Below are 26,338 nucleotides of genomic sequence, written 5' to 3'. Positions count from 1 at the left end.
AAACGTTGCCCTTTACAACTTTTGTGTTATTTTAATACTGTGTTGTCTATTGACATTTTTGGCTGTTTCTAGAGTAAACCCACAAAAATAAACAATTATAGACAGAAAAAAGCTGACCATAATTTTACACAGGTGAAAATGCCCTTAATTAATGCCCAGAGTAAGTAACAATTTGGGGAAAGTAAAAAAAACAGTCATGTAAACTTCTAACTTTTTAGCTAAGACTCAAGACAGCAAACTGCCAAAGCTGCCATGGATTAGCGCTACGTACCAAAGCTAAAGCATCTCATTCCATAAAGGCCATACCAGAAACAAAGCACGCACCTGAAAAACCACTGTCTAAATACAAGGAATACACAAATATACAATGGTTTTTGTAAGGCATCAACACAAGCACATTGTTCTTTGAAATTTAAAGAAAAAATTTATTGAAGATCTGAAAAACAATTCCTAAAAGATTGACTTTTCCAGAAAACTAGCTACACAATGCATTGCGTCTATCATGTTAAAACGTGCATTAGACACAAATACAAAAACCATGAAACAAGCCACCATTCTTCAACAATTTGAGCCAAGATAAAATGCCTAAGTAACAACATGGATGACTTGCAAAGGATGGGCTCTTTACTTTAAGCACCATTAAAAAAAAAAAAAAAAAAAAAAGCACAAATGGATGAGTGTGTTCAGTTATATACACTGAATTGAACCTTTGGCACTAGGAATCAGAGCATTTTGTCATATAGCATTAACACGTATTATAAAAGTGCGTAGTGTCAAAGGAATAGAACCACCAGCATTCAAAAGCAGCTTTGTCAACTAGGCAATAAAACACTCTACAGCATATCCCTCTGTTGTCCATCATTGAAAACACTGGCAGCAACTTTGAAATGAAGAAAAAAAAAAAAAGAAAAGAAAAGAAAAAAGGAGCTATTACCCCTTTTATTTTCTCTGTTTAAAATCAAACAGAAAACAAACATCAATTGTTATACACTAACATCTTCAAAGCACATCGTTTGTACAAGAGATAGACTAAGAACAAAAATGTGTTTACGGAGATCCAAACATAAGTGAGTGAGAGTGCCTCTCACACAGCTTTCCGATGGTACTCAGGAGGAGCCACTTCATAATCGCTGGCACTAAACAAAGTTGCAGAATTCTTTGCCAGGTACCTAAAAATAAAATATTCATTACAAAAATTTTTAAAGGTCATTATCTTGATCCAAATCTCTTCCTATACATTATATACATAAGCCACAGGAAACACTTTCCTAAAATACATTAAATCAGACATTCTCTCACAGTAAAACCACACATAATGACAATTCAGGTAAATAAGTAAGGTTATACAATGAACACTATGCATATACAAAGGAATGAACTCTGGAGTTACTCCCCTATTTCTAAACAGCAAAGAACAGTTATGTCTTCAGAATACCAACTTGGGAGCTTGAACTATCTTTAAGAAACGGTTATTATCCTATTACATGACAGCATTACCCTAAAAGAACATCTAGACATTTTCTTTAGAAAAAAATCATATCAGCCGGGAGTGGTGGCTCACACCTGTAATCCCAGTACTTTGGGAGGCCAAGGCAGGGCAATCACCTGAGGTTGGGGTTCAAGACCAGCCTGACCAACGTGGAGAAACCCGTCTCTATTAAAGACACAAAATTAGCTGGACATGGTAGCGCATGCCTGTAATCCCAGATACTTGGGAGGCTGAGACAGGAGAACTGCTTGAACCTGGAGGCAGAGGTTGTGGTGAGCTGAGATCATACCACTGTACTCCAGCGTGGACAAGCGCGAAACTCCATCTCAAAAAAAAAAAGAAAGAAAGAAAAGAAAAAAGAAAAAAATTCTATCAGGCCAAGCACAGTTGCTTACACCTGTAATCACAGCACTTTGGGGGGCTGAGGCAGAAAAATTTGAGGCCAGGAGTTCAAGACCAGCCTGGCCAACATGGCAAAACCCCATCTCTACTAAAAATACAAACATCAGTCAGGCATGGTGGTGTACACCTGTAATCCCAGCTACTTGGGAGGCTGAGGCACAAGAATCACTTGAACCCAAGAGGCGGAGGTTGTAGTGAGCCGTGATCGCATCACTGCACTCCAGCCTGGGAAGACATAGCAAGACTCCATCTCTAAATGAATAAACTTTTTTTTTTAAAAATCATTATATAAAAGGGAACGTGAAATGTCAAGTAGTAGAGCACATTCCATGAAGAAACTGAGATCCAAAGAAGGTATTTATCATTAGTAAAGCACAGACGATAAATTTTGCCTAGATTCTCAAGTCCACGTTGCAGTTTTAAATTTACTGTAAAACAACTGTAATGAGAAAATTCATATACAGAAATATACAAAGTAGAAACTGAAAACTCCCACCCTTCCTCCCAACACTACGCCCAAGAAATAACCCAGTATTAACTAAGATCCACATTGGAAAGCCAGATCTGATGCAAAGATTAAAATAATGTTTCTCTACAAGTAACAATTACACCATACTCCTCTACTACAACTTCGCTGTTTTTCAATGGAAAACATGGACATCTTTATCAGTATGTTTAGAGTGACCTCATCCTTTTAATAAGTGCTTGTTTCAAATTCTTATAATAAAAATGCCCTCCAAACACTTGTAGAAACCAGGACTGCCCTTTTCTCCATTTCTTCAAACATTTAAGCCTTAGCCAATCTGACAAGTGCTACTTTACTGACAGTTTATACTTTTATCATTATTTTTGACATATTTTTAATGGTCCTTTGTGCTGCCATTGCTGTAAATTTCCTGTCCTACTTTTCACTGGTTTGTTCATTTCTTACTGAAGAACTCTGTGTGTATTAAAGGTACCAACCATTTATCATAAATGGAACACTATAGAACTATGAAAATATTACATTTGTCCTTTCATTATCTTAACAATTTAATTTTAAACTTCATGTTCATCTAGAATTTTGGTACATGACAAGTGTGGCTTTGTTCTCTTCCAAACTGTCAGCTGTCTTATCACCAATCTACCAGACTCCACTGCTTTCCCCTACTGCACCAATACACCATCTATATACCATCTATCATTTCTGAGACTCCCATGTATTTGCACTTACTTATATTGCTCCATTACCATCTATCTATGCCTGTACCAATACAATGTTTAATGTTTTAGCATCTATACTGCCAATCCCTCCCATTACACACTAATTTTCAAATTCATGTTTATAATTTCAAGCACAGACTTACTTTAGGAAATCGTGAAGATAGTTGAGTAATAAAGCAAGGCTCTTCTCATCCAGAGGTGTATAGGCCAACATTGCTCCAATTCGTACTATTTAAACAAGAGAATTTATCGAAAGTTACATCCAAGGCAGGGGCACTACAACCATGTATTTTAATTACGTGAGCAACCACCACCAATTCCTTTAAAATATATGATTTTAGGCCGGGCATGGTAGCTCACGCCTGTAATCCCAGCACTTTGGGAGGCCGAGGTAGGCAATCACTTGAGGTCAGGAATTCAAGACCACCTTTGCCAACGTGGTGAAACCCCATCTCTACTGGAAATACAAAAATTACCACAGGTGTGGTGGCGCACACCTGTGATCCCAACTACTTGGGAGGCTGAGGCAGGAGAATTGCTTGAACCCAGGAGGTGGAGGTTACAGTGAGCCAAGATCTCACCACTGCACTCCAGCCTGGGCAACAGAGTGAGACTCTGTCTCAAAAAAAAAATTATAAAATAAAATACACGATTTTTAAAACTCTTGCTCCCAAAGACATTTTGCTATTTAACATTCTAGATAAAAATTCAAATTAAAATGGAGTCATGTTTTGGAAAGTTAATTACTTTACCTCTTATTCATTTAGAGAAGACCCCCCAAAAAGTAAAATCCATTATTTTCTACATGACATATTACCAAATAATCTCAGGAGATGTGGCGCTCCATACACCTGGGACATGGGTGCATCGGGATGATCAGCAAGAATTTCGGCATACTGTGGTCTCTCAAATTTGTAGAGTAGCTGGGTACCCAACATTACGTTGAAGTATTCTTTTATCCCTGCCACAACTTCATTAACCGCATACTCCCTGATAAATGAACAAAAATATTCCAAAACTGGTCAATAAAAATAACTGAGATAAAGAATAATTCAACCAATTTAAAGAATTAAAAGCTGAGCTAGTAATAATGAACCATAGCTGAGATTTTTTTAAAGGGCATATGAAAGCAGGGTTTGACAAACTAAAGCAATTAAGATGATTCTTACATTTTCAGATGGTTAAATTTTAAATGGTTATGCAAATACCTACATGATAGCTTAAATTTTACCTAAAATATTTACTATCTGGCCCTTTAAGAAAAAGTCAGCCAGCCAACTCCTGGGTCAAAGCAGTGAAATTCTATTTTGCTAGTTTCTGGTGGTATTAATGTTTCGGAGTCAGTACAAGTTTCAGATGACTTATTTAGAAACTTTTTTAAATGTCTTTGAGTGTATCTGAAAAATTTATATTCTTACTTATTATCTGTGTTTCCACGAGATTTCTTGTAATTTGCATAATCCTCAAGAATGGAATCCACATTCTTCTTGGCAGGAAGATAAAAGAGCTATGAAGACAAAAACATGCTTAAATATAAGCACTCTCTTTTTTAAAGAAAAATCATACCAGGCAAGTTTTTATACAAAGATCAGGTAACAGTAACAGTATTTCAAATTAGTAAAGATACTATTCAGCACTTAAAACATGGATAATGTGGCTGAGAAACTAAAAATTTAATTACAGACAGTTCCCAACTTACAATGGTTTGACTTAATTTTCCAACTCTCTGCTGGGTTTATTGGGATGTAACCCCATTCTAAGTTATGGAGCATCTATATATTTAAACAGCCAAATGAGACTCTACCTAGACATAACAGCACAGCTTTTAAAAATGTCAATCTGTTAGACACACATAACAGACGTGAATGTGCCTTTGTGGTACTACCAAGTCATCATTTACTGTTATGCATATTATTTGCTAGATCTAGTCTAAAGCATTAAAATAATTATCTTTTCATCCTCTCATCAGCATTGTCAAATACGAACTATTATTCCATTAAATGCAGAAACAGAAGCACAAAAAGGCTAAGAAACTTGTCCAAACTCACAAATAATAAGTGATACAGCCATGCTTGAATCTTCGCAGTTTAGCTGTAATTGCATAATCCTCCAAAGGATTCAAATCACAATTCAAACTATATCCACGTACTGTATATGACTAATAGGTCTCATAATCCTCAAGCAGTCCCTAATCATCTCCCCCAACTATCCCTAACCCTACCTATGCCATTTGTTTAAATAGCTTCATTTGTCCTATAAAATTCTCAATTATAGAGTTCAATGATTGACAAACATGTCACTCCATTAAACATCCTATTTCCTGCAAACTAATAATAGATCCAGGTGCTTAGTAAGATTCAGGTTCTTTTCAGGATCATGAATACCTTGCAGGTGGTGGTGTGTGCTTTCTATGGCCTACCATTAGCAATGACAATAAGACACATACTTCTTCACCTTTATGAATTTTCAGAACGAGTTCTTGCCCTAGCAATCTCCAAAAATGAATTATTTCCACCTTTATCATTACAACCTCATAAAATTTATATGTGAACTTTTATTCTTCTAAGTTACTTTTTCTGGTAGTAGTTCTAAAGTGTTCAGCCTCTAAATTAAAATATTATTTTATCAGTCATACCTTAATAATTCAAGTCAATATAACACTTTCCTTTAAAAACTTTTTTTGCTAGCAAGAATGTATCATATAGCTTAACAATCTGGGTAGCTTTTCAAGTTACCTGTTTTTGCCTGGTAATTAAGTCCCAGTCATCAACAAGCCATGGTTTTAGCTCTTCAGGAATCTTTACTTTAACTTCAACTCTGTTCATGAACGTTTCCTCCTAAATAGAAACAGGAAGAGTATTAAAAACCTAACCTTTCTTGCTAAATACCAAACATGGAGGAGAGCTGACTTTTAGAGGCACTAGGGATAAATCTTAAAAGTAGCCAAGCATACAGCTGTACTGTCATTTTTAAAAATCATTAATGAAGAAGACCATACGCAGTTTGCTGTTGGGAGAAAAGAATCTGACCTGAACTATAGTCTATTTAGTGCGTTTTCTTGTAAAGGTAAAAATTCTTCAGTAAGGTTCCTCTTGTTCAGGAATGAAACACCCTGACTTGATACATTTTAACTTAATATTTTCTTATTTAACATTGGTATCAAAACTATTCCAAACACAATCATCTTAAAGGTACATCTTTAACTCATAAAAATAAATATCTAACACCAAAGAAACAGTCTTGTAGGCGAACATGAAGCTTACACAACAAATGACCAATTGGGTAGGTAAATCTGGAGCTACAGGCGAAATAAAGATGTACAGAAATTTATCCTTTACCCCCAAAAGAGAAAATTTTTAATTTCAGGAATTAACCATGTAAGCAAATCTTGTAGAGAATCAAAGCTCCCATGGTTATGTCATGTAACTGAGACTAAAAATCCTAACATGCTATTCATAAACTCAAGAAAAACTCACATTTTCAACAGTAGGATCTACCCGGGCCCTTTTCTTCCGAGGAGGCTGAGGGGTCTCACTGGTACTGCCACCATCTCCATTTCCAGGTGCTGTAAATGTTGGTGGGGAGGGGTCTCATTTAGCTAATTTAACAAACTCCATAAGGAAAATAGTCTCTTGACACATTATCCCTTTTCATTATTTCTCCATTACACAGCTGTTACCTCAATCTAAGTTAAAGAATCATATTCCTACCAAAAATATAACTTTCATGAAGAGCTCTACCAAACATTTAGTATAGACAATATTTAGTATCACCATCTTCCATTTACTTATAAATGTTATCTTCTCAGTGGGAGACATTAAGACTAAAGCAGATGAAAATAATGCTCACAAGTTTCTCCTTGGTAAAAAGAGGTCTCTACCACCATGTACCTATTTTATAACACTGCCGTGAGACTCCTATTTGAGATAATCAATAAACATAAGCTTACTCCAAAATTTCATAGCTTTCAAAATAAAAATGTCAATGTCATAGAGGTAACATAAATTAACGTTAAGAAAGTTAATATTCTTACTTTTCTGTTTGTTCTTTTTTGTTTTCCTAAAAGGAGAGAAAAAAAAGAAAAATAATTATTTCCAGTAAAACTGCCTTTGTTTCAACTCCCTTTATCAGGGTTAAGTTCACAAAGAAATACTAACTTGGACAAAAGATCAGGTGGTAAATATGTGTCCTACTCAGACGCAAGGATTTTTACTGATAGTTGGTTAAATTCCCATCTCTCTCCACATAATAGAAAAAAATAAACCAAGCCAGGCGCAGTGGCACATGCCTGTAATCCCAGCATTTTGGGAGGTGAAGGGGGGTGGATCTCTAGAGCTCAAAATTCGAGACCAGCCTGGGCAACACGGCAAATCCCATTCTCTACAAAAAATACAAAAATTAACTGGGCATAGTGGTAAATGCCTATAGTCCCAGCTACTTGGGAAGCAGAGGTGAGAGAATTGCTTGAGCCCAGGAGGCCAAGGCTGCAGTGAGCCTTGATTGCACCACTGCACTCCAGTCTTGGTGACAGAGTGAGATCCTGTCTCAAAGACAAAAAACCAGAAAAGCAAACCAAGAACACTTTAGTAAACAACTTCGTTCTTCCAGGGTTATATTAATATATGTTATAGTATACACTACATTATTAGGCCAACTAAAAAAAAACGTGTCAAAGGTTAAAATTTTTTTCCCAATTATTTTTGTTCCCCAAAATATTTTTAGATTTGTGTATTTTTTTTGTTTAAGTCTCCTCATCTTGATTATCATCTCTAACAGCAACTTAACCTCACGTCTACTTATATACTGCCAAATGGTAAACTGCTAATTTTGCTTTATTTATTTATTTAGAGACGGAGTCTTGCTCTGTTGGGTGATCTCGGCTCACTGCAACCTCCTCCTCCTGGGTTCAAGCGATTCTCCTGCCTCAGCCTTCCAAGTAGCTGGGACTAGAGGCACCCACCACCACTCCCAGCTAATTTTTGTATTTTAATAGAGATGGGATTTCACCATGTTGGCCAGGCTGGTCTCGAACTCCTGACCTCAAGTGATTCACATACCTCGGCCTTCCAAAATGCTGCTATTACAGGCGTGTGCCACCATGCCTGGCCTAATTTTGCTTTTTTACATTATTATTTCTAGACCACAAGGGAAACATTTATAAAGACCATGATTATGGATTACTTTCGACGGAAAGATACTATAACACCTGGATTTTTTACTTTTCTGTAGCTTTAAATAATACTTATAAATGTTATTAATTAAATATATTCATTTAATTTAGGTCTTAAGGTTTGACAATTCAAATTAACTTATGTTTGGATATAAACACAAAAATCTGGCCAATCTGAAGTATAGGTTTTCTCTTGTCTCTGTTAGTTTTGTAAAAATCTGTTGGACTGTATTTCTTGGTCAAAGTCAACCATGAACTTTACTTGCACGTGTCAATATGTGGAGACCAAGAGAAACCAAGAGTCCTCATACTCAATCCTTCACCCACTCAACTCTGTAATATAAAACTAAAATACTGACAAGGTGATCTCAACTCTAAAGTAAAAGATCTATAAAATATAGATGGGTTCAGCATCCCAAAGCCAAAATGCTCCAAAAATCCCAATTTTTTCAGCCAACATGACATTCAAAGGAAATGCTCATTGAAGCATTTTGGATTTTGGATTTGGGAATGTTCAACAGGTAAGTATAACGCAAACATTTCAAAATCCAAAAAAAGTCTGGAATCTGAAACGCTTCTGGTCCGAAACCCTTCAAATAAAGGATATTCAAACCATACACCTCAATAAGCCCCAGTAGTAAGAGCTTGACATTCATGCTTCAAACGTCTAGACTCATGATCCTTCAAAAGACTCAGAAGCCAGTTTGAAGAGGCTTCTACTGTCCAAGAATGGGAAATTTAAATTTTAAAGCTTTACTTCATATATTTACTCAGCCATTATTTTTGTAGTTGAGACTGCACAATGCTGTATTTAAATGCAAGTAACTTATGGGCATACTACCACTTGGATTTCTATATAATAACTTAGCACAGTGATAAAGAATTAGTTATAAACTATTACTTTTGATAAAAATCTATCTTTTCTATATAAATAGAAAATTACTGCCTTTTAAGATGTAATTACTATTAAATCCTAATGAAATACTACACTAGTTTTCCAAAGAACCCGATCATGAAAACATGTTACCACTTATTAAAACTATGAACAATCCTCAAATAGTAATACACTTAATCCTTGCCAAACCAATTATCTTCTCACCAAAAAGAGTTTAAAAAAAAAAAAAAAAACTTCAAACATCTCCAAATGCATTAAATACTAAATACCTCCATTAGTAACACCTTACTTTTTTTAAGAGGCTAGAGCGCAGTGGTGCAATCACAGATCACTGCAGCCTAGAACTCCTGGCCTCAAGCAATCCCTCTCGCCTCAGCCTCCCAAAGCACTGGGCATAACACCTTACTTTTAAGTAGAAAAGTCAGATCAGTAAGTCTGGTAGGAAATAAAATGACCTCTTAATAAAAGTTATAATCTTTGTTTTTATTATTACAAATACTTAAGAATACTTATTAAGTTACCATCATCCACTTTCAGGTACATCAACTTTTTTTTTCTTTTTAAAAGACAGGATCTCACTCAGTCGCCAAGACTAAAGTGCAGCCTTGACCTCCTGGGCTCAAGTGATCCTCCCACATCGGCCTCTTGAATAGGTGGGACTACAAGCATGTGCCACTACCCCCCGAGCTAATTTTTTTATTTTTCTGTAGAACCAGAGGCTCCCAATGTTGCCCAAGTTGGTCTCAAACTCCTGGGCTCAAACCATCCTCCTGCCTCAGCCTCCCAAAGTAGGGAGATTACAGGTGTGAGCCACCGCACCGTCCTACATAAACTTTAAACATACAAAATGTATGCATGCACATGACTTTCTCACTCTAGGCTTCTTATCAGATGTTCTAAAATCTAGAGTTAACAAGAAGTAATGGTTTTGTGCCGGGAGCAGTGGCTCATGCCTGTAATCCCAGCACTCTGGGAGGCTGAGGCAGGTGGATCACCTGAGGTCAGGAGGTCAGCCTGACCAACACGGTGAAACCCCATCTCTACTAAAAATACAAAAATCAGCCAGGCGTGGTGGCACATGCCTGTAATCCCAGCTACTTGGGAGGCTGAAGCAGGAGAATCACTTGAACCCGGGAGGCAGAGGTTGCAGTGAGCACAGATCACACCACTGCACTCCAGCCTGGGCAACAAGAGGGAAACTCTGTCTCAAAAAAGAGCAATGGTTTTCTTGGGGGTGGGGATGGGGAGGGCAGTTATTTGAAACCTTAACTTCTCACATATTCTTATCATGAGTTTCACCAAAGTTGGGGTTAGTTCGTATGTATTTTTAGCACTTGCTTTTTAGGTTTGAAAAGGCTTGCCAAAGTTATCTCAAAACTTATAACCACTAATACTATCTTTGTAAGAGAAAACATCACACACACATATATTTATACACACAAGTTAAAGGGAGGGGGAACCTGCTGAGGAAAATTAAGGAATATGTATTTTAAACTACTTTAATGACCTGATACCTGAGGAATGGGATTCTTACCGGTTCCAACAATGTTCCAAAGTTTCCATTTCAACACAGTCTAACACACAATGAATATAAAATATTATCTTCACATATAGTATGCAAAATCAAAACAAAGAGCTTCTTACACTTCAACATTTTTCTGTTGCAGACCAGATGTCTTCTTTCCTGGGGCAGCCCCTCTCATCTTCCCCTCTGCATACTGCTCCCTTCAAAAATAATTTCAGTAATGTCAACATAAAATGAGCATTTATGTGAAAAAAAAATTATGTCAGCCTGATTCCATTAGGAATTTATACTCAAATTCTGGCACCAAGTTTTTAACAAGCTGGACAGAGACATTTCCAAAAAAATCAAACAAAACACTCAAGAAACAGCAAAAGGCTCAATTAAAATCAATGTAATAAAAAGTGACTGTAATAGACTGTTCTCATAGAATTGAAAATTCCATTTGTTTTGGAATTCACTAATCCCAGTGTTTTATTTGTTCCCATTACCATTTTAATTCTTTTGTTTGTTTTTTGTTTTTTGAGACAAGAGTTTCGCTGTGTTGCCCAGGCTACAGTGCAGTGGTGCGATTTCCGCTCACTGCAAGCTCTGCATCCCGGGTTCACGCCATTCTCCTGCCTCAGCCTCCCAAGTAGCTGGGACTACAGGCGCCCGCCACCACGCCCGGCTAATTTTTTGAATTTTTAGTAGAGACAAGGTTTCACCGTGTTAGCCAGGATGGTCTCGATCTCCTGACCTCGTGATCCACCCACCTCAGCCTCCCAAAATGCTGGGATTACAGGCGTGAGTCACTGCGCCCAGCCATCATTTTAGTTTTTTTAAATATACATTTCAACTTTGAAATTACCCTATAAATCATATAGTCTTTCAGGGTCCCTTTTCCTGTGCTTTCAGAGATGAAAAACAGAATAGGAAATGCCTCGTTTGCTTTCTTGTTTCCCCACCAAAGTTGTCTTCCAGAGCCAGAAAGATTTTTATCAGTGAGTTCATACCTATAGCAATTTCCAACAACATTCTGCTGTTTTCTACCTAGGTCTAAGATAAGCTCAAGTAATGACAGGTATGCTACTTCCTTTAACTAGATATGGCTTGATCACTTGAAGTCAAAGCTGTAACACAGCAGCTGAGAGGTACCAGGAATCATTTTATAGGCAGGGCAGCCAACATGATCTCCATTGTTCATTCCATGTCCAAAATTAATCTACAGGCATTTCTCCTTAATATTCAGTTCACAAAACAAACTTACTGATTGGCTTTTTGAAGTTCTCGCTGTTTCTGCAAATTGGTGTCCACGTATTTGAGTACTCTGCTCTCCGGAACCCACTCATCCCAACTGAAAAAGAGGAAAGTTAAAATTTAACTCAAAAATACTCTGTTCTCCAACTAATTTTCTGAGATCCAAGAGGCAAGACTGGATTTCTCTTAAGTAATTTGATGAACTGGCACTACACACATATTCTCAACTAAAATGAAAATCTAATGGAAGTCTGTTCTGTAAAAAGGAAAACTTTTTATTTTCAAAAAGCAGCATTCCAAATCTAAGCTGCCAGAGTCCAAAAGCAGATTATTCAAATCATTTTTAGAAATGGCTTAAGAGTTTGGCACTTAATGTAAGATTCACTAAGTGATTAGTCTTATGTTATCTTAAAGACTTTTATTGTCAAAAATAAAGCACAGGAGTCAAAAACTCAGTTATTTTTAAAAATTAAAACCAGCTGTGTGTAATGACAAAGTTCCATATAGCTCTTTGTGTTTCCATTTCATTATCTATGAAATGAGGATAACAACAGTACTTATCTCAAATAACTGTTATGAGAATACACGTAAAACACCTGAGAATCCCTGACACAAAACACTAAAGGTATGTCAGAAACATATAAGGAAGTCTACAATACTCAAACACCAACTAGATTGACTTAGTTAAGTTTGTAAAGTATTAAAATGATTTGACACCACTCTTCACCTTCATTCAGTCACAAATGAATACACACTAACTTTCAAGGCTGATCAGAAAGCTGGCTTTCTAAACATTAGAAGGCAGAACCAACTCTCTTAAAAATGTTAAGGCATTCTGGCACTTCAAAGAGCTTGTTCAAAACACAATTTCTGATTATGTGTTTTCTCCCCAATAATGGCAAACAAAAACAATGTTATTTCTTAGGGAATGCTAACTTTTTTTGAGCAGTAAATCTTTTCTCCTGCTGATGGAGCTCCTTTAGTGACACAATTAGGTGTACTCTCAAGGCACCCAATTACAAAAAAAAAAAATTTAAGACTTTCTTTTGTTTAATGATTTCCCACCTCTGACCTCTTATATAATACAGCCAAAAGGAAAATAATAAAAAGCAATCCTGAACATGATTTCCTAGAGAAAATTTCAAAACATGCATTTACCTAGAGGTCAGGAGGGGGTGGTGTACTGAGGGAGCTCCTTCAGGAACAGGAAAAAGGGCTACAATATCCTCATGTGTCTTCAAAGATTTTTCAGAGCGCCTGGGCCTCACAGCACTTCTGATACAGACAGCATAGTACAAAGTAATCTCAGTGACCAGGTGCAGAATTTAGCTTCAGCTTTATTAAGATTCATTTACAAATGGAGTATTTAAGTGTCTGTGTCAATAAATTCCAATGAGGTTTGAAAATTTAGAAATCTCAATCATCTATTATGTTTTTGAAAAAAGATTAACTGAAGTTTAAGAAAATTCCAATTTAGGGATTAAGGTTTTGTTGTACGAATTTTAAAAAGTACCCTGCACAAGCCATTTTCAAAATGAGATTATTTTTGAGATATTTATGTGTGTGTGTGTGTGTATATATATATACACATATATATATTTTTATATGTTTTTATATATATACACACATATTTTTATATATATATATACGTGTGTGTATATATATATATATATATATATATATATATTTTTTTTTTGAGACACAGTTGCGCTCTCGTTGCCCAGGCTGGAGTGCAATGGCGTGAGCTTGGCTCACCACAACCTCTGCCTCCTGGGTTCTAGCGGTTCTCCTGCCCCAGCCTCCTGAGTAACTGGGATTACAGGCATGCGCCACCACGCCCAGCTAATTTTGTATTTTTAGTACAGATGGGGTTTCTCCATGTTGGTCAGGCTTGTCTCGAACTCCTAGCCTCAGATGATCCGCCCACCTCGGCTTCCCAAAGTGCTGGGACTACAGGTGCGCGCCACTACACCCAGCTAATTTTTAGTAGAGATGGCGTTTCACCACATTGGCCAGGCTGGTTTTGAACTCCTGACCTGGTGATCCACCTGCCTAGGCCTCCCAAAGTGCTGGGATTACAGGCATGAGCCATCGTGCCTGGCAAGAATTTCAGCTTTTTTTTTTTTTTTTTTTTTTTTAAAAGACAGAGTCTTGCTCTGTCGCCCAGGCTGGAGTGCAGTGGCGCGATCTCAGCTCACTGCAACCTCTGCCTCCCAGGTTCAAGCGGTTCTCCTGCCTCAGCCTACCAAGTAGCTGGGATTACAGGCATGAGCCACCACACCTGGCTAATTTTTGTATTTTTACTAGAGACGGGATTTCATCATGTTGGCCAGGCTGGTCTAGAACTCCTGACCTTGTGATCCGCCCACCTCGGCCTCCCAAAGTGCTGGGATTACAGGTGTGAGCCACTGCGCCTGGCCCATAATTTCATAGTTTTCTAACGGTAATGTGACTAATTCCCAGAGTCACAATGATCCATGGGCAGTACTTACATAGAGTAAATACACGACACACTAGGTATCTGAATAACTCCTTCCTCTTTCAAAATGAATTTAAAGGTTTGTTTAAAGACTTTATAAAGCTAAGATCATTCTTTCAATATTGCATATATTTATCTACATGCCAAGTCAACCAAAGACATTTCTGATATATTAATATTCCTCAATACATCTACAAAGATAGTAACAAATCTCTAATATTTGATGCTATTTTTTCTTAACTTTCCCCAACAGTAATTAATATGTGTCAAATTAGTTGAGAACAAAAAAATCTACACAAACCTATCATTTCTTTGAGTTACTGGACTACAATACACCAAAGAGGAAAATGCCCATTATTTTTCAAAGCAATAAAACCAGAAAATACAAGCATTTGATATTTTCACAATTTGTGACAAGCTACAAATGCCGCTTACAATCCAGTCTTTGCGCTGTACACATCTATGTGTGCAATTTTATACAGTTATCTATTATATGTGAAAAAGAACTAAGCACAAAAGCTGTATTCAGTTACTAAGGTGAAATCCTAAAATAATTTTTTAAGGTTTTTAAAAATATCTTCTTTACTCTATTCCCTTGTCATAGTTTCCCTTAGTTTTTTATGTGTTCAATCGCTTTTTTTTTTTTCCCCCGAGTCTCGCTCTGTTGCCTAGGCTAGAATACAGTGGTGCAATCTCAGCTCACTGCAACCTTCGCCTCCCGGTTTCAAGCGATTCTCCTGCCTCAGCCTCCCAAGCAGCTGGGACTACAGGCGTGTGCCACCACACCTGGCTAATTTTTTTATTTTTAGTAGAGATAGGGTTTCACCATGTTGGCCAGGCTGGACTTGAAACTCCTGACCTCAAATGATCCAGTGCTGAGATTACAGGCGTGAGCTACCACACCCAGCCTCAAACACTTTTTTAAAATTTTTATTTGCTTAATTATAAGAGGGGTGTCTAGCTATGTTGCCCAGGCTGGCCTCAAACTCCTGGGCTCAACCTCAGCCTCCCAAGAAGCTAAAACTATAGGCACCACCATACTGGCTCTAAAACAATTCCCTTAAAATGCAGGAGGTGGAGGAGGGTAAGCCTAAGCCATAAATGTGCTTTGTGTTTTTCTTTGATATCCTATATGGTCTTTCCCACTCATAGTATGCATAAAATTAAGATGTTATCTTTCCTACAGAGAAATGAAATTCTCCTAACACTCTCAACTTTATCTGGATATTGTCAGAATATCAACACATAAAATATAAGTCTAATAAAGATTGAAATGCAGTTTTAGCAAGGCATTGTTTAGTAATAAAAAGCTATGAGATACACTAGGAATCACTATTTTCCTGTTTCCTAGATATTAGAATCCGTTTAGTACTAAAAGCACAGTTTACTTCTACCAAGACAGTTTTCTCCATTACTTTCCCAATTTCTCAATATTTAAAATACAAGTCCATGAGGTTGGAGTTACCTATCATTATTAAATATTACCTATCATTATTAGAAATACATGTTTTTGTTTCTTTTTAAAGGAGTCCAGGTCTTGCTCTGTCACTCAGGCTAGAGTGCAGTGGCACATCATAGCTCACTGCAGCCCTGAACTCTTGGACTCAAGTAATCCTCCTGCCTCAGCCTTCCAGGTAGCTGAGGCTACAGGTGCACACCACCACACCTCACTGATTAGAAATACTTTAATTATCATTAACTGGGGAAAAAAAACCTGCAAGTTGTCAGGATGCACTTCTATGCATTTCAGGTATCTACCTTTCCACGTTTATATTAATGGAAGTGAAAGGTCTGATAAATTCTCAGCTGAAAACATCTGATATGTGAAAACAACTTCCTAACAAAGAAAGAAAATTAACTGGGTTGGTCACCTGCATAGAGTACTAGATGAAACAAGACCAAAGTCACAGGGCCAGTGAACTTCATAGGAAAAATAAACTCTTTCCATAGTAACAGAATACTCATCAAATCAGATGGCACTGCTCCCACGGTAAACCAGGTAAAAGAGCCTGAGTCAGGTGACACAAAGCCTTAAGTTACTAGAGGACAATTCCGCAAGAACAATACTAAATAGCAATGGCAGTGCTATCTTTGAAGGACGAAGCATCATTAATAAAACGTAAAACCTCCCATAGTAAAAATTACAAGTCTTTTGATTACAATCACCAAATAGGAGACTTGGGTAAATTTTTAGACAGGGTTATTTGTGAGGCCCAAGGAGAAAAGTCCCATCACTGAAAAACAGCTCCACTGGATGGACATTCTAGAATGTGTTCAATCTATACCCACTGTCCATTCCTGGAACAAGATCAATAACATCGGTGCTTTACATATACACACACACACAAAAAGGCCGGGCAGTGGCTCACACCTGTAATCCCAGCACTTTGGGAGGCTAAGGTGGGCGGATCACCTGAGGTCAAGAGTTCAAGACAGCCTGGCCAATGTGGTGAAACTCCGTCACTAAAAACACAAAAAATTAGCTGGGCATGGTGGCAGGTGCCTGTAATCCCAGCTACTCAGGAGGCTGAGGCAGGAGAATCACTTGCACCCCCGAGGCGGAGGTTGCAGTGAGCCGAGCTCACAACATTGCACTCCAGCCTGGGCAACAAAAGCGAAACTCCATCTCTCAAAAAAGGCTTAACTCTTAAGGGTGAGAAATTAAGACTCTATAATTGAATTTGTTTCTGTGTTAAATCATGCTAAAAAGTGAGTCACATGAAGTAATTTTCTGTCAACACTAAATAATGTTTCCAAAGTTCAGAATATGGATTGGTAAATTCTGTCTTTATTTCCCAATCAAGCAACCTTTATCGTTTCCCCTTTTCTAGACAGAAAACCCAACTAGTTTTTTTTTAGCACAGCTGTTTGAAATAACATATATAATCAACATGTTTGTGGTAAGGCCAAAAAATTCAGGCTATCCTAAAAATGTGTACCAAAACCAGGAAAAAGAAACAGAAAAATGTGATGCCACACTCAACCAGAATAATTGATTGACTATATGACTATTAGATATTACACTAGAACATAATAAATACTCCCAAGAACCAAGTGTATTTAAATAAAAATGGCTCAGTACTCTAATTTCTAATAGTTTTGTCATACTACGAATGATTCACCTTTGCTTCAATGTATGTACTATATTACATTAAAACTGCAGAATAATTGAAAAGCATATGCTTAAAGCCAGTCAGTGACACAAGCTATCTTGGAAATTATAAATAAAATTATAAGATCTAATACTCACTTTTTATTCCAGCCACTGTAATGTATAAAGTATTTCACTTGTTTGTCCTTTATGGCAACCTTTACACACTGAAATTCGAAAAAAAAAAAAAAATTCACTTAGAAGTTTTTTAAAGAGACACTACCTTTTCAAATCATCCTTCAAAGACACTCTACACAAGCTTTATGGTGGCCTAAACAAAATGACTAAGAACACTAAGCTTGTAGAATAGTCAAGTTACAAAACTGCAGATTAGTCACAAAAGGTCCAACAAAGCTGAGAACCACAAGCATAAAGGGTCACCTTAAATCTTTAATCAATGGATTACAAAAGCTATCCAAGGACAGCTAATGAAAGCTATGCTTGTGTTTTCTCAGTCTGATTAGCCAGGAGCTATATTTATTTCAAAAGCAAATTCCTCTAAAGCAAAGTCTTTAAACTATATTATAAAAGAACTTCATTAGCTTATGAAAGGCAGTAAACGGACCTGTTTCTGAAAAATTAGTTTAAACAACTTGTAAAGCAATGAATTAAAAATATTTCACTTTTCTTAAAAGCAGCCAGACAAAAGGAATTACTAGAGACAAGTCATTAACTATGACAAGTGATGACTATCTGGTTTTGGATTTAAAAGTCTTTAAGAGAAAACCAAAATAACCACAACAGTTTAATTTGTTTCAATAGCTTCAATTCAAAAATTGTTCACCAGAGTGTCAGCTGCCAGGAGAAAAATCAGCCAGTTTAGTAGAGTTTGCCAAAAGTTGATACAACAATAACATTCAGGGATAAAAATGATTAACAGGACATAAATTTTTTTTTTTTTTTTTTTTTTTTTGGTAGAGACAGACAGTCTTGCTATCTTGCCCAGACTGATCTCAAACTCCTGACCTCAAGCGATCCTCCTGCCTTGGCTCCCCAAAGCCCTGGGATTACAGGCTTGTACGTCAGGGCACCTGGCCATGAGTCGTAATTTAGCACTTATAAACATTGTATCATTAAGATGTATGTACATATACACATACTTAGAAATTCCTGACCATCTCCATACATCCAAATTCAGCCATTTTAGGATTTCTTTTTTAAGAGACAGTCTCCCAAGGGGTGATGGCTCACGCCTCTAATCCCAACACTTTGGGAGGCCGAGGCGGGTGGATCACGAGGTCAGGACTTCAAGACCAGCCTGGTCAACATGGTGAAACTCCGTCTCTACTAAAACTACAAAAATTAGCTGGGCGTGGTGGCTGGCGTCTGAAATCCCAGCTACTCCGGAGGCTGAGGCAGGAGAATTGCTTCAACCCGGGAGGGGGAGGTCATAGTGAGTGGAGATTGCACCACTGCACTCCAGCCTGGGCGACAGAGTAATACCGTCTCGGGGGGCGGGGGGCGGAGGGGGGAGGATAAAAATAAAGAGAGACAGTCTCGCTTCCAGACTGGCCTTGAACTCCTGGGCTCAAGCAATCCTCTAGCCTCAGCCTTCTGAGTAGCTGAAACTACTCAGCATGTGCCACCGCGTTTGGCTCTTTAGACCTTTAAAAATACACTTCTGTGTATTTAGAACACAGAAAAAAAAAGTAGTGAAAATGGCTAATATTTAGTCAGAATTGTCTGACACTTTAAGGCTATTTTCAGACACATATAGCATAAAACTATTCACCAAGAATTTATGCAGAAATTGCATAAATTAAACATTATACTGTTTTGTATTTTACGGGTTCATTTTTAGAGCTACAATTATTTAAGGTATAGTCAAGTCTTAAATATTTGTGCTAAAAAAGTTATCAGAAACAAAACACTGAAACTTTTTTTTACTTTGGAATGCATTCTCCTGCTTACCTTCTGCTAAATGTAAAATCAGTTTTTATAACTTGAGCACACCCTGATACAAAGGGAGCCTCCCAGAATACAAACTTTGCCAGACAAACCAACAATCAAAAGTTAAATGTACTTATTTTTAATATTAGCTTTTACCTTTAACCTAATATAATTAGCTCAATGCTTACTCAGCATATATTTACTTTTAAAAGTAACTTCAGCAATGTTTTCTCACCAAGTCATTAACCACAAAATGCTCTTTGTTCCCACAACCCATCTTCCCCTTCTAACATTCCCCTCAAATGCTACTTCCAGATCAGTAAGAAAAGTGGAAGAGAGTAGCAATGTTTTAATTCATTTGAGCCACTAAGCAAAACAATAAGAATCTCAGAAAGATGAAGAAATTAACTACGAACCAAAAAAGGCAACTCTCTTACTGAGGGAACAACAAAATACTGTACTTGTATATTAAATGGTCAGATCTAACCAGTAGTTTTGGCCAACTTCTCAAAAGAAAACAAGTTTCATACCTTTGCTTCATAAAGAAGAGGCCCATGAAAGCACAGCACTCGCTCACCTGTAAAGGGAGAAAAAGTACTGGATTAATTGTAATTTCTTCTCATGTATAAGAAGATTCACATCTTAGAGAGTCATCACACTTTTATTAGGGTATTCCTAGCCAAATTAGGAAAAATGAGGACGGCTATACAGAGCACCACTTTGGCTCAAAGATACCAACAAAAACACGTTGGTATCCGATGGTAAAAACAAAAACAATTTATTAGCAGGTCAATCTACTTAAATAATCAAATCATCTATCACCTGTTAAGCACATAAGCGGACTCTCCTGCAAAGCTGTCAAGGTTGGTTGGTTGGTTGGTTTTAACTATATATCTGAAAATACAGTTTTTTAAATGCTTTCCTCATCTGTTTTTCTAAGTTGAGGACCTTTACTCTCCACTTGTATCTCTGCTTCCAACCCTTTTACTCAGTGAAATATCCTACAAATTAAAATATCAACATGCATCAGAGATTGGCTGGATTAAGGGGTCTCACTACGTTCATTCCTCAAATGTGGAATGATGTTCTAGGTGCTAAGCTGCTTCAATGAACAAACAAATGAGACAATAAAGCCTAACCTTTGGAACGTTAAGAGTCTGTGTTGAGCCTACTTCAAGACTAAACAAAATGTCAGGACCTGGAAGTCTTGGACGCAATTCTAGGCAGTACCTCAGATTACATTTGACTGTAGCTTGAAAGATTTTGCACACATTATTTTCAGTCCACTTGGTTTCAACAGACCCATGGACAACTGAAATATCCAAGAATGTCAGCTCTTTTTTAGCTCTAAAATTAAAAGAGCAGGCGGGGCGAGGTGGCTCACGCCTGTAATCCCACCACTTAGGGAGGCCGGGGTGGCTGGATCACCTGAGGTCAGGAGTTTGAGACCAGCCTGGCCAACAGGCGAAACCCTGTCTCTTCTAAAAATACAAAAATCAGCCAGGCATGGTGGTGTGTGCCTGTAATCCCAGCTATTCGGGAGACTGAGGCACGAGAATCGCTTGAACCCGGGAGGTTGAGGTTGCAGTGAGCTAAGATCGCGCCACCGCACTCCAGCCTGGGTGAGAAGGAGACGCCCTCTCAAAAAAAAAAAAAAAAAAAAAAATCAGCCGGGCATGGTGGTGTACACCTGTAGTCCCAGCTACTCGGGAGGCTGAGACATGAGAATCGCTTGAACTCAGGAGCTGGAGGTCGCAGTGAGCAGAGATCACACCACTGCACTCCAGCCCGGATGGGAGAGCAAGACTGCCTCAAAAAAAAAAAATTTTAATTTAAAATATTTTTTAAAACTATGTATTTTCAAGCCTCACCAGAGACCCACATTACGAGACTCTCCCAGAGCACGACCTATTAACTTTATTTTTAAATCAGTTCTATAATTATTTTAAGTGGTTCACTCTATAAAGAATCACTGCTAAAGGCTGCTGGACCTACACATAGCATTTCTGAATTAAAGACAGAGACCGGAAAACAGGGAGATCAAAGACTTCTCCACCGGCCCAGGAACAAGAACTAAAATGGGTAAACTATACTGCTAATAAACAGCGCCAAAGATCAGATCAAATCTGTGTTTCCTAATTTCACTCCCCTGGTACATTTTAAAGGCACTCTGAAAATGGCCTACCATTTTTTTCCCCTTGGCTGCTGCTGCCGGAAAAAAAGTGCACTGAAACCGAGGCTCTGTGACCTCCATTCTAGCTACGAGGCCCTAGTATTCTGTTGAAAAAATATACAGCTAGCTGAGGAGTATGACCCAGGACAGCAAATGCTGTCTCAAAATCAAAACAAAACAAAAAAAGAATTTCCAATGGAAAACCAAGTCCAGTGCAAAGCAATCACTATGCCTTAAGAATTGCTTATACAACATACATTGCACGCCATTATCAAATAAAAAAACTTTTTTACAAGTTTACGAGTTTTTTTTGTTTTTTTTTTTTTAACAAGTTTACAAAAATCATTAAAAACCCTATTTCTCGGCCGGGCGCGGTGGCTCGCACCTGTAATCCCAGAACTTTGCGACGCCGAAGTAGGCGGATCACGAGGTCAGGAGATCGAGACCATTCTGGCCAACATGGTGAAACCCCGTCTCTACTAAAAATACAAAAATTAGCTGGGCGTGGTAGCGCGTGCCTATAATCCCAGCTACTCAGGAGGGTGAGGCAGGAGAATTGCTTGAACCCACGAGGCGGAGGCAGGAGAATTGCTTGAACCCAGGAGGCGGAGGCTGCAGTGACCCGAGATCGCGCCACTGGACTCCAGCCTGGGCGACAGAGCAAGACTGTCTCAAAAACAAAAAACAAAACAAAACAAAAAACAAAAAAACACTACTTCTCGCCACTCTTTTTTCTACCATTACATGAACTCTGCAGTGTTTCAAGACGATTCTGTTAGCACTCATCAAATATTCCTTTTCCCTTGCAAGATATTCTCCGATCATCTTATAAATAAATAAAATCTTTTTTTTTTTTTTGAAATGGACTCTTGCTCTGTGGCCCAGGCTGGAGTGCGATGGCACGATCTCGGCCTACTGCAACCCCCGACTCCCGGGTTCAAGCGATTTCCTGTCTCAGCCGCCCGAGTAGCTGGGATTACAAGAGCCTAACACCACGCCCCGCTAATTTTTGTATTTTTAGTAGAGACTGGGTTTCACCAGGCTGGCCAGGCTGGTCTCGAACTCCTGACCTCAGGTGATCCACCGCCCCCACCCACCTCGGCCTCCCAAAGTGCTAGGATTAGAGGCGTGAGCCACCGCGCCCCGCCCACTAAAATCATTTTTAAAAGGTGGTTATACAATTTCATTTTAAACGCAAGTAGAAAACACACCTGGAAAGTAATGTTAAGTACAGACTCTCTTACACAGCTTTCAAAACCTTACCTGGGGACACCTTGGTTCCTATTCTCCAATTACACCACTTAAAACGGCACAAGGAATTCTCCTCTACTGCTATTCCTCTCTTAACTAGCAACCCTCTAGAAATAAAGCGCTTCCTCCAGAACAGCCATCCTTAGGTTGTTCCCACAGCAGGGATTAACTTTTTGTGCCTTGACAGTCTGATAAAGCCTACGAGCCGAATAGTTTCATAAATACATAAAACACACCCTAATACAAAGGAAACCAACTGTACTGAAAACACTTTAAATGTCACGTTCTATGACATTACAGGACAAACAAGACTACTCTAATTTTGAAGAAATGAGAATGATTGCGATAACTGAAAACATCTTCCATAACTGTAATGTTGGGATATGAAAATATACTGAAAATGCTAATGTGGTGGTTTTTTTCGGGGTTTGGGGGGAGCAATTACACTGTTAATTGAAATACTAAACTTAAGTAGATAGAAAAAAAAACTTCCTCATTCAATTTCAGGCACCCTCCGAATTAATGCACTGACTCTACATTAAGAATATCTGCTCTAAAATGTCTAGTAAAATAACGAATCCATAGGAGATAGAGTCAACAGCTTCTCAAGGTGGGAGAGGGGTATTAAAAGTCACACGGCCGAGAGCGATGCCTCACGCCCGTAACCCCCCACACTTTGGGAGGCCGAGAAGGGTGGATCGCTTAAGCCCAGGAGTTCGAGACCAGCCTGGGCAACATGAAACCCCGTCTCTACCAAAAATACAAAAAAAAAAAGAAAACAAAACAAAAACTCTAAAAAACAAAACAGAACAAAACAAAACAAAACTTAGCCAGGCGTGATGGCGCGCGTCTGTGATCCCAGCTACTTGGGAGGCTCGCTTTAGCCCGGGGGTGGGGCAGAGGTGAGCCGAGATAGCGTCACCGCACTACAGCCTGGGTGACAGAGACATTGTCTCAAAAATATAAACAAAAAAAGTCACTCACTAACAAAATACCTCTAAAACCTCCTTAAATATCCCATAAACTTAAAATACGCAGTACTATGGTTTGAGGTTTATGGCTCTCAAAGGAATTCTAATGCAACTCTTAAAATCCCTAGAACAAAAATCGTACGCATGCAAACATCGTATTTACGGTAACTAGCATAAATTTCCATAGCAATGAAAACGAATGTTAAAGTGTTCCTCCTTTTCAACAGGATTTTACTTCCTTTTTAGCTATCAGACCTCCACCTTATTATACGTTAATTGAAGCGTTGTGAAAATTTAAAGAGCTGCCTCCCACTGGGAGTCAATCTAACCTTACCCAAAACTCATGTCAATCGAAAACCAATTAATAAACTCAACTTTCAAGTCATTGTTAAACACTGCAACTAATCAAACAATTGCTGCATTTAAAAAATGACGTCGAGGCAATGGGACTTACAAACGCAAACGGCGTTAACACTGCATTCAGATCATTTTTATTTACTTTTTACGAGCAACTGCAAAGCGAGAGCGCACTCACATTACCATAGGATCTTGGCACTGCGCCTAAGAATAGCAGACTGATGCCTCCAGGCAACACAAAGCGGAGGAAAACGCTCATCCCACTGATCCTTTTTTTTTCTGTCCCCACCCACCACCCTGAGGTAAGCCGAGGGCCCCGGCAACCTTGTGGTCGTCGTGGAAGGGGGCGCTGCATCTGCCCGTAAGCTGTGTCTGCATACGGGACCGAGACGCCGGCGGCCATGATGGCGCCGCCATCTTGCAACGGCCATTTTACAACGCACTTCTCCCGCCCCGTGGCGCCAAACCCACCCCCATCCGCAGCTCAGAGTTGCCACCGAACGCAACCACCCCGGGGCTCCAGGAAGCACCCAACCGCCCGTCGCGGCTGCCCAAGCGGCTGGGCGCGCCGCAAGACCGCCCGAAACAGCCGCCGCCCCTCCCCCCCGCCGCCACATCACTTCCCCTAACCGCCGCCATGGCGCTCCCGTCGCCTCCTTACAATAGGCTACTCTCTCCGCGCCCTCTTCCTCAGAACAATAACAAACACTTGACGAGGGTGTGCCACGCGCCAAACGCTCTCTCTCCCACTCTAACGCCTGTGTAGCACTCTCGCTTCACAAAGCGCTTTCTCACAATGACGCATCGGAATTGCCATCCGCAATGCGCTTTCCCTGCACAAAGCACCGTCCGCCGCCTTCTCAGGGCGCAGCCCGCGCCGCCCCCGGCCCTCAAGCCTCAACCACCTCGAGCCCGCCTCCATCTCCTGCGCCGTTAGGTGCCTTTTTCCCAAAGGCGCACACTCACCCTCCTGGAATTTAGGCTTCGGGTCCTGCTTCGGCGCCATTTATAAGTGATTCGCCGCCTCCTCCTTCTCCCACCACCCCCGACTACCGCCCCCTACTCTCTACCCCACCCAACTCCGCGTCAGACGCGCCGTCAGGCACTGCCAACTCTACATCCTGGGCCGGATTTGCCAGCGCCCGCAGACCTCACAGCACCGCGACCCGCGCAGCCGCTGCTCCAGCCAACGACAGCCCGCCGCGCACGCGCCCCTGCGCCCGCGCCGCCCCAGGGCACGCCGGGACTAGTAGTTCGGAGTCGGTGGAGGCGCCCCCGGATGGGGGAGGGGCCGGCTACTCCACCCCACCCAACCCCCGTTTGTCTTCCCATCCCCCCCGGCTGCTGCGGGTTGGTAAAGCGGGGATTTGATTTCGTGGGAGGCTAAGGCGGAGTTGGCGATGGGGGAGAGTGGGGGTGGTGAGCCACCAGTGATAATAGAATGGGAAAGGCCCAGTTGCGACGTCCCTTGGGCAAATAAGCCCCCGTTGATGTTGAAGTAGCCGGAGAGAATAGGGCTGACTCGGAAACCCACATTCAATAGCATTCCGCTAGTTTTTGCATAGAAAGGTTTTAGGATCAGCAATCTGGCCACAAGAGGGTGGGAAGTGGGGTCCGCTTCTGGAAGCTTCGTTGTTTAGCAAGCCCACTGCGGAGCCTATTTGGTGGGATGGATAGCCAATTGTTGGCTCCCAGGTCTACCTCCTCTTCTCCAGCCCAGCCTTGCGGAAATGAGGAAGTTGACGTGGGAAACACTAGTCAGGCTTTAGCTTTTTGAGATAATGGAGCTCTGCTTTCTGAAAAAGGCTAGTGTGAATACGTCAACGTCTGTATTCGTACCTGCCCTGTTTGTGCTTTTTGTCACTTTAAACAAACGGATTTCTTCAATAGTATACTTTTTTTTTTCTGAGATGGAGTCTCACTCCGTTGCCCAGACTGGAGTGCAGTAGCGCGATCTCGGCTCACTGCAGCCTTCGCCTCCCAGGTTCAAGCGATTCTCCTGCCTCAGCCTCCGGAGTAGCTGGGATTACAGGCACGTGTCACCACGCCCAGCTAATTTTTGTATTTTTAGTAGATACTGGGTTTCACCATGTTGGCCAGGCTGGTCTGGAACTCCTGACCTCGTGATCCACCCGGCTTGGCCTCC

General features: G+C 39.7%; 1 protein-coding gene across 1 annotated transcript; it reads right to left on the bottom strand.

Annotated features, from left to right (window-relative positions):
• Positions 1-404: 404 nt before the first annotated feature.
• On the bottom strand, positions 405-25,217 carry MORF4L1 (mortality factor 4 like 1; the record flags this gene model as incomplete). Its single annotated transcript, NM_001134207.1, is given in 12 exon segments — positions 405-1,169; positions 3,238-3,322; positions 3,912-4,084; positions 4,513-4,601; positions 5,830-5,931; positions 6,571-6,659; positions 7,128-7,153; positions 10,804-10,884; positions 11,931-12,017; positions 17,650-17,717; positions 19,971-20,017; positions 25,159-25,217. Coding segments are annotated over 12 exon segments (972 nt in total). The 3' UTR covers positions 405-1,084.
• Positions 25,218-26,338: the final 1,121 nt, after the last annotated feature.

This window comes from Pongo abelii, chromosome 16, assembly GCF_028885655.2.
Source record: "Pongo abelii isolate AG06213 chromosome 16, NHGRI_mPonAbe1-v2.0_pri, whole genome shotgun sequence".
Lineage (NCBI taxonomy): Eukaryota > Metazoa > Chordata > Mammalia > Primates > Hominidae > Pongo > Pongo abelii.
Note: the sequence above shows the minus strand (reverse complement) of the source record. Positions and strands in the feature narration are given on the sequence as shown.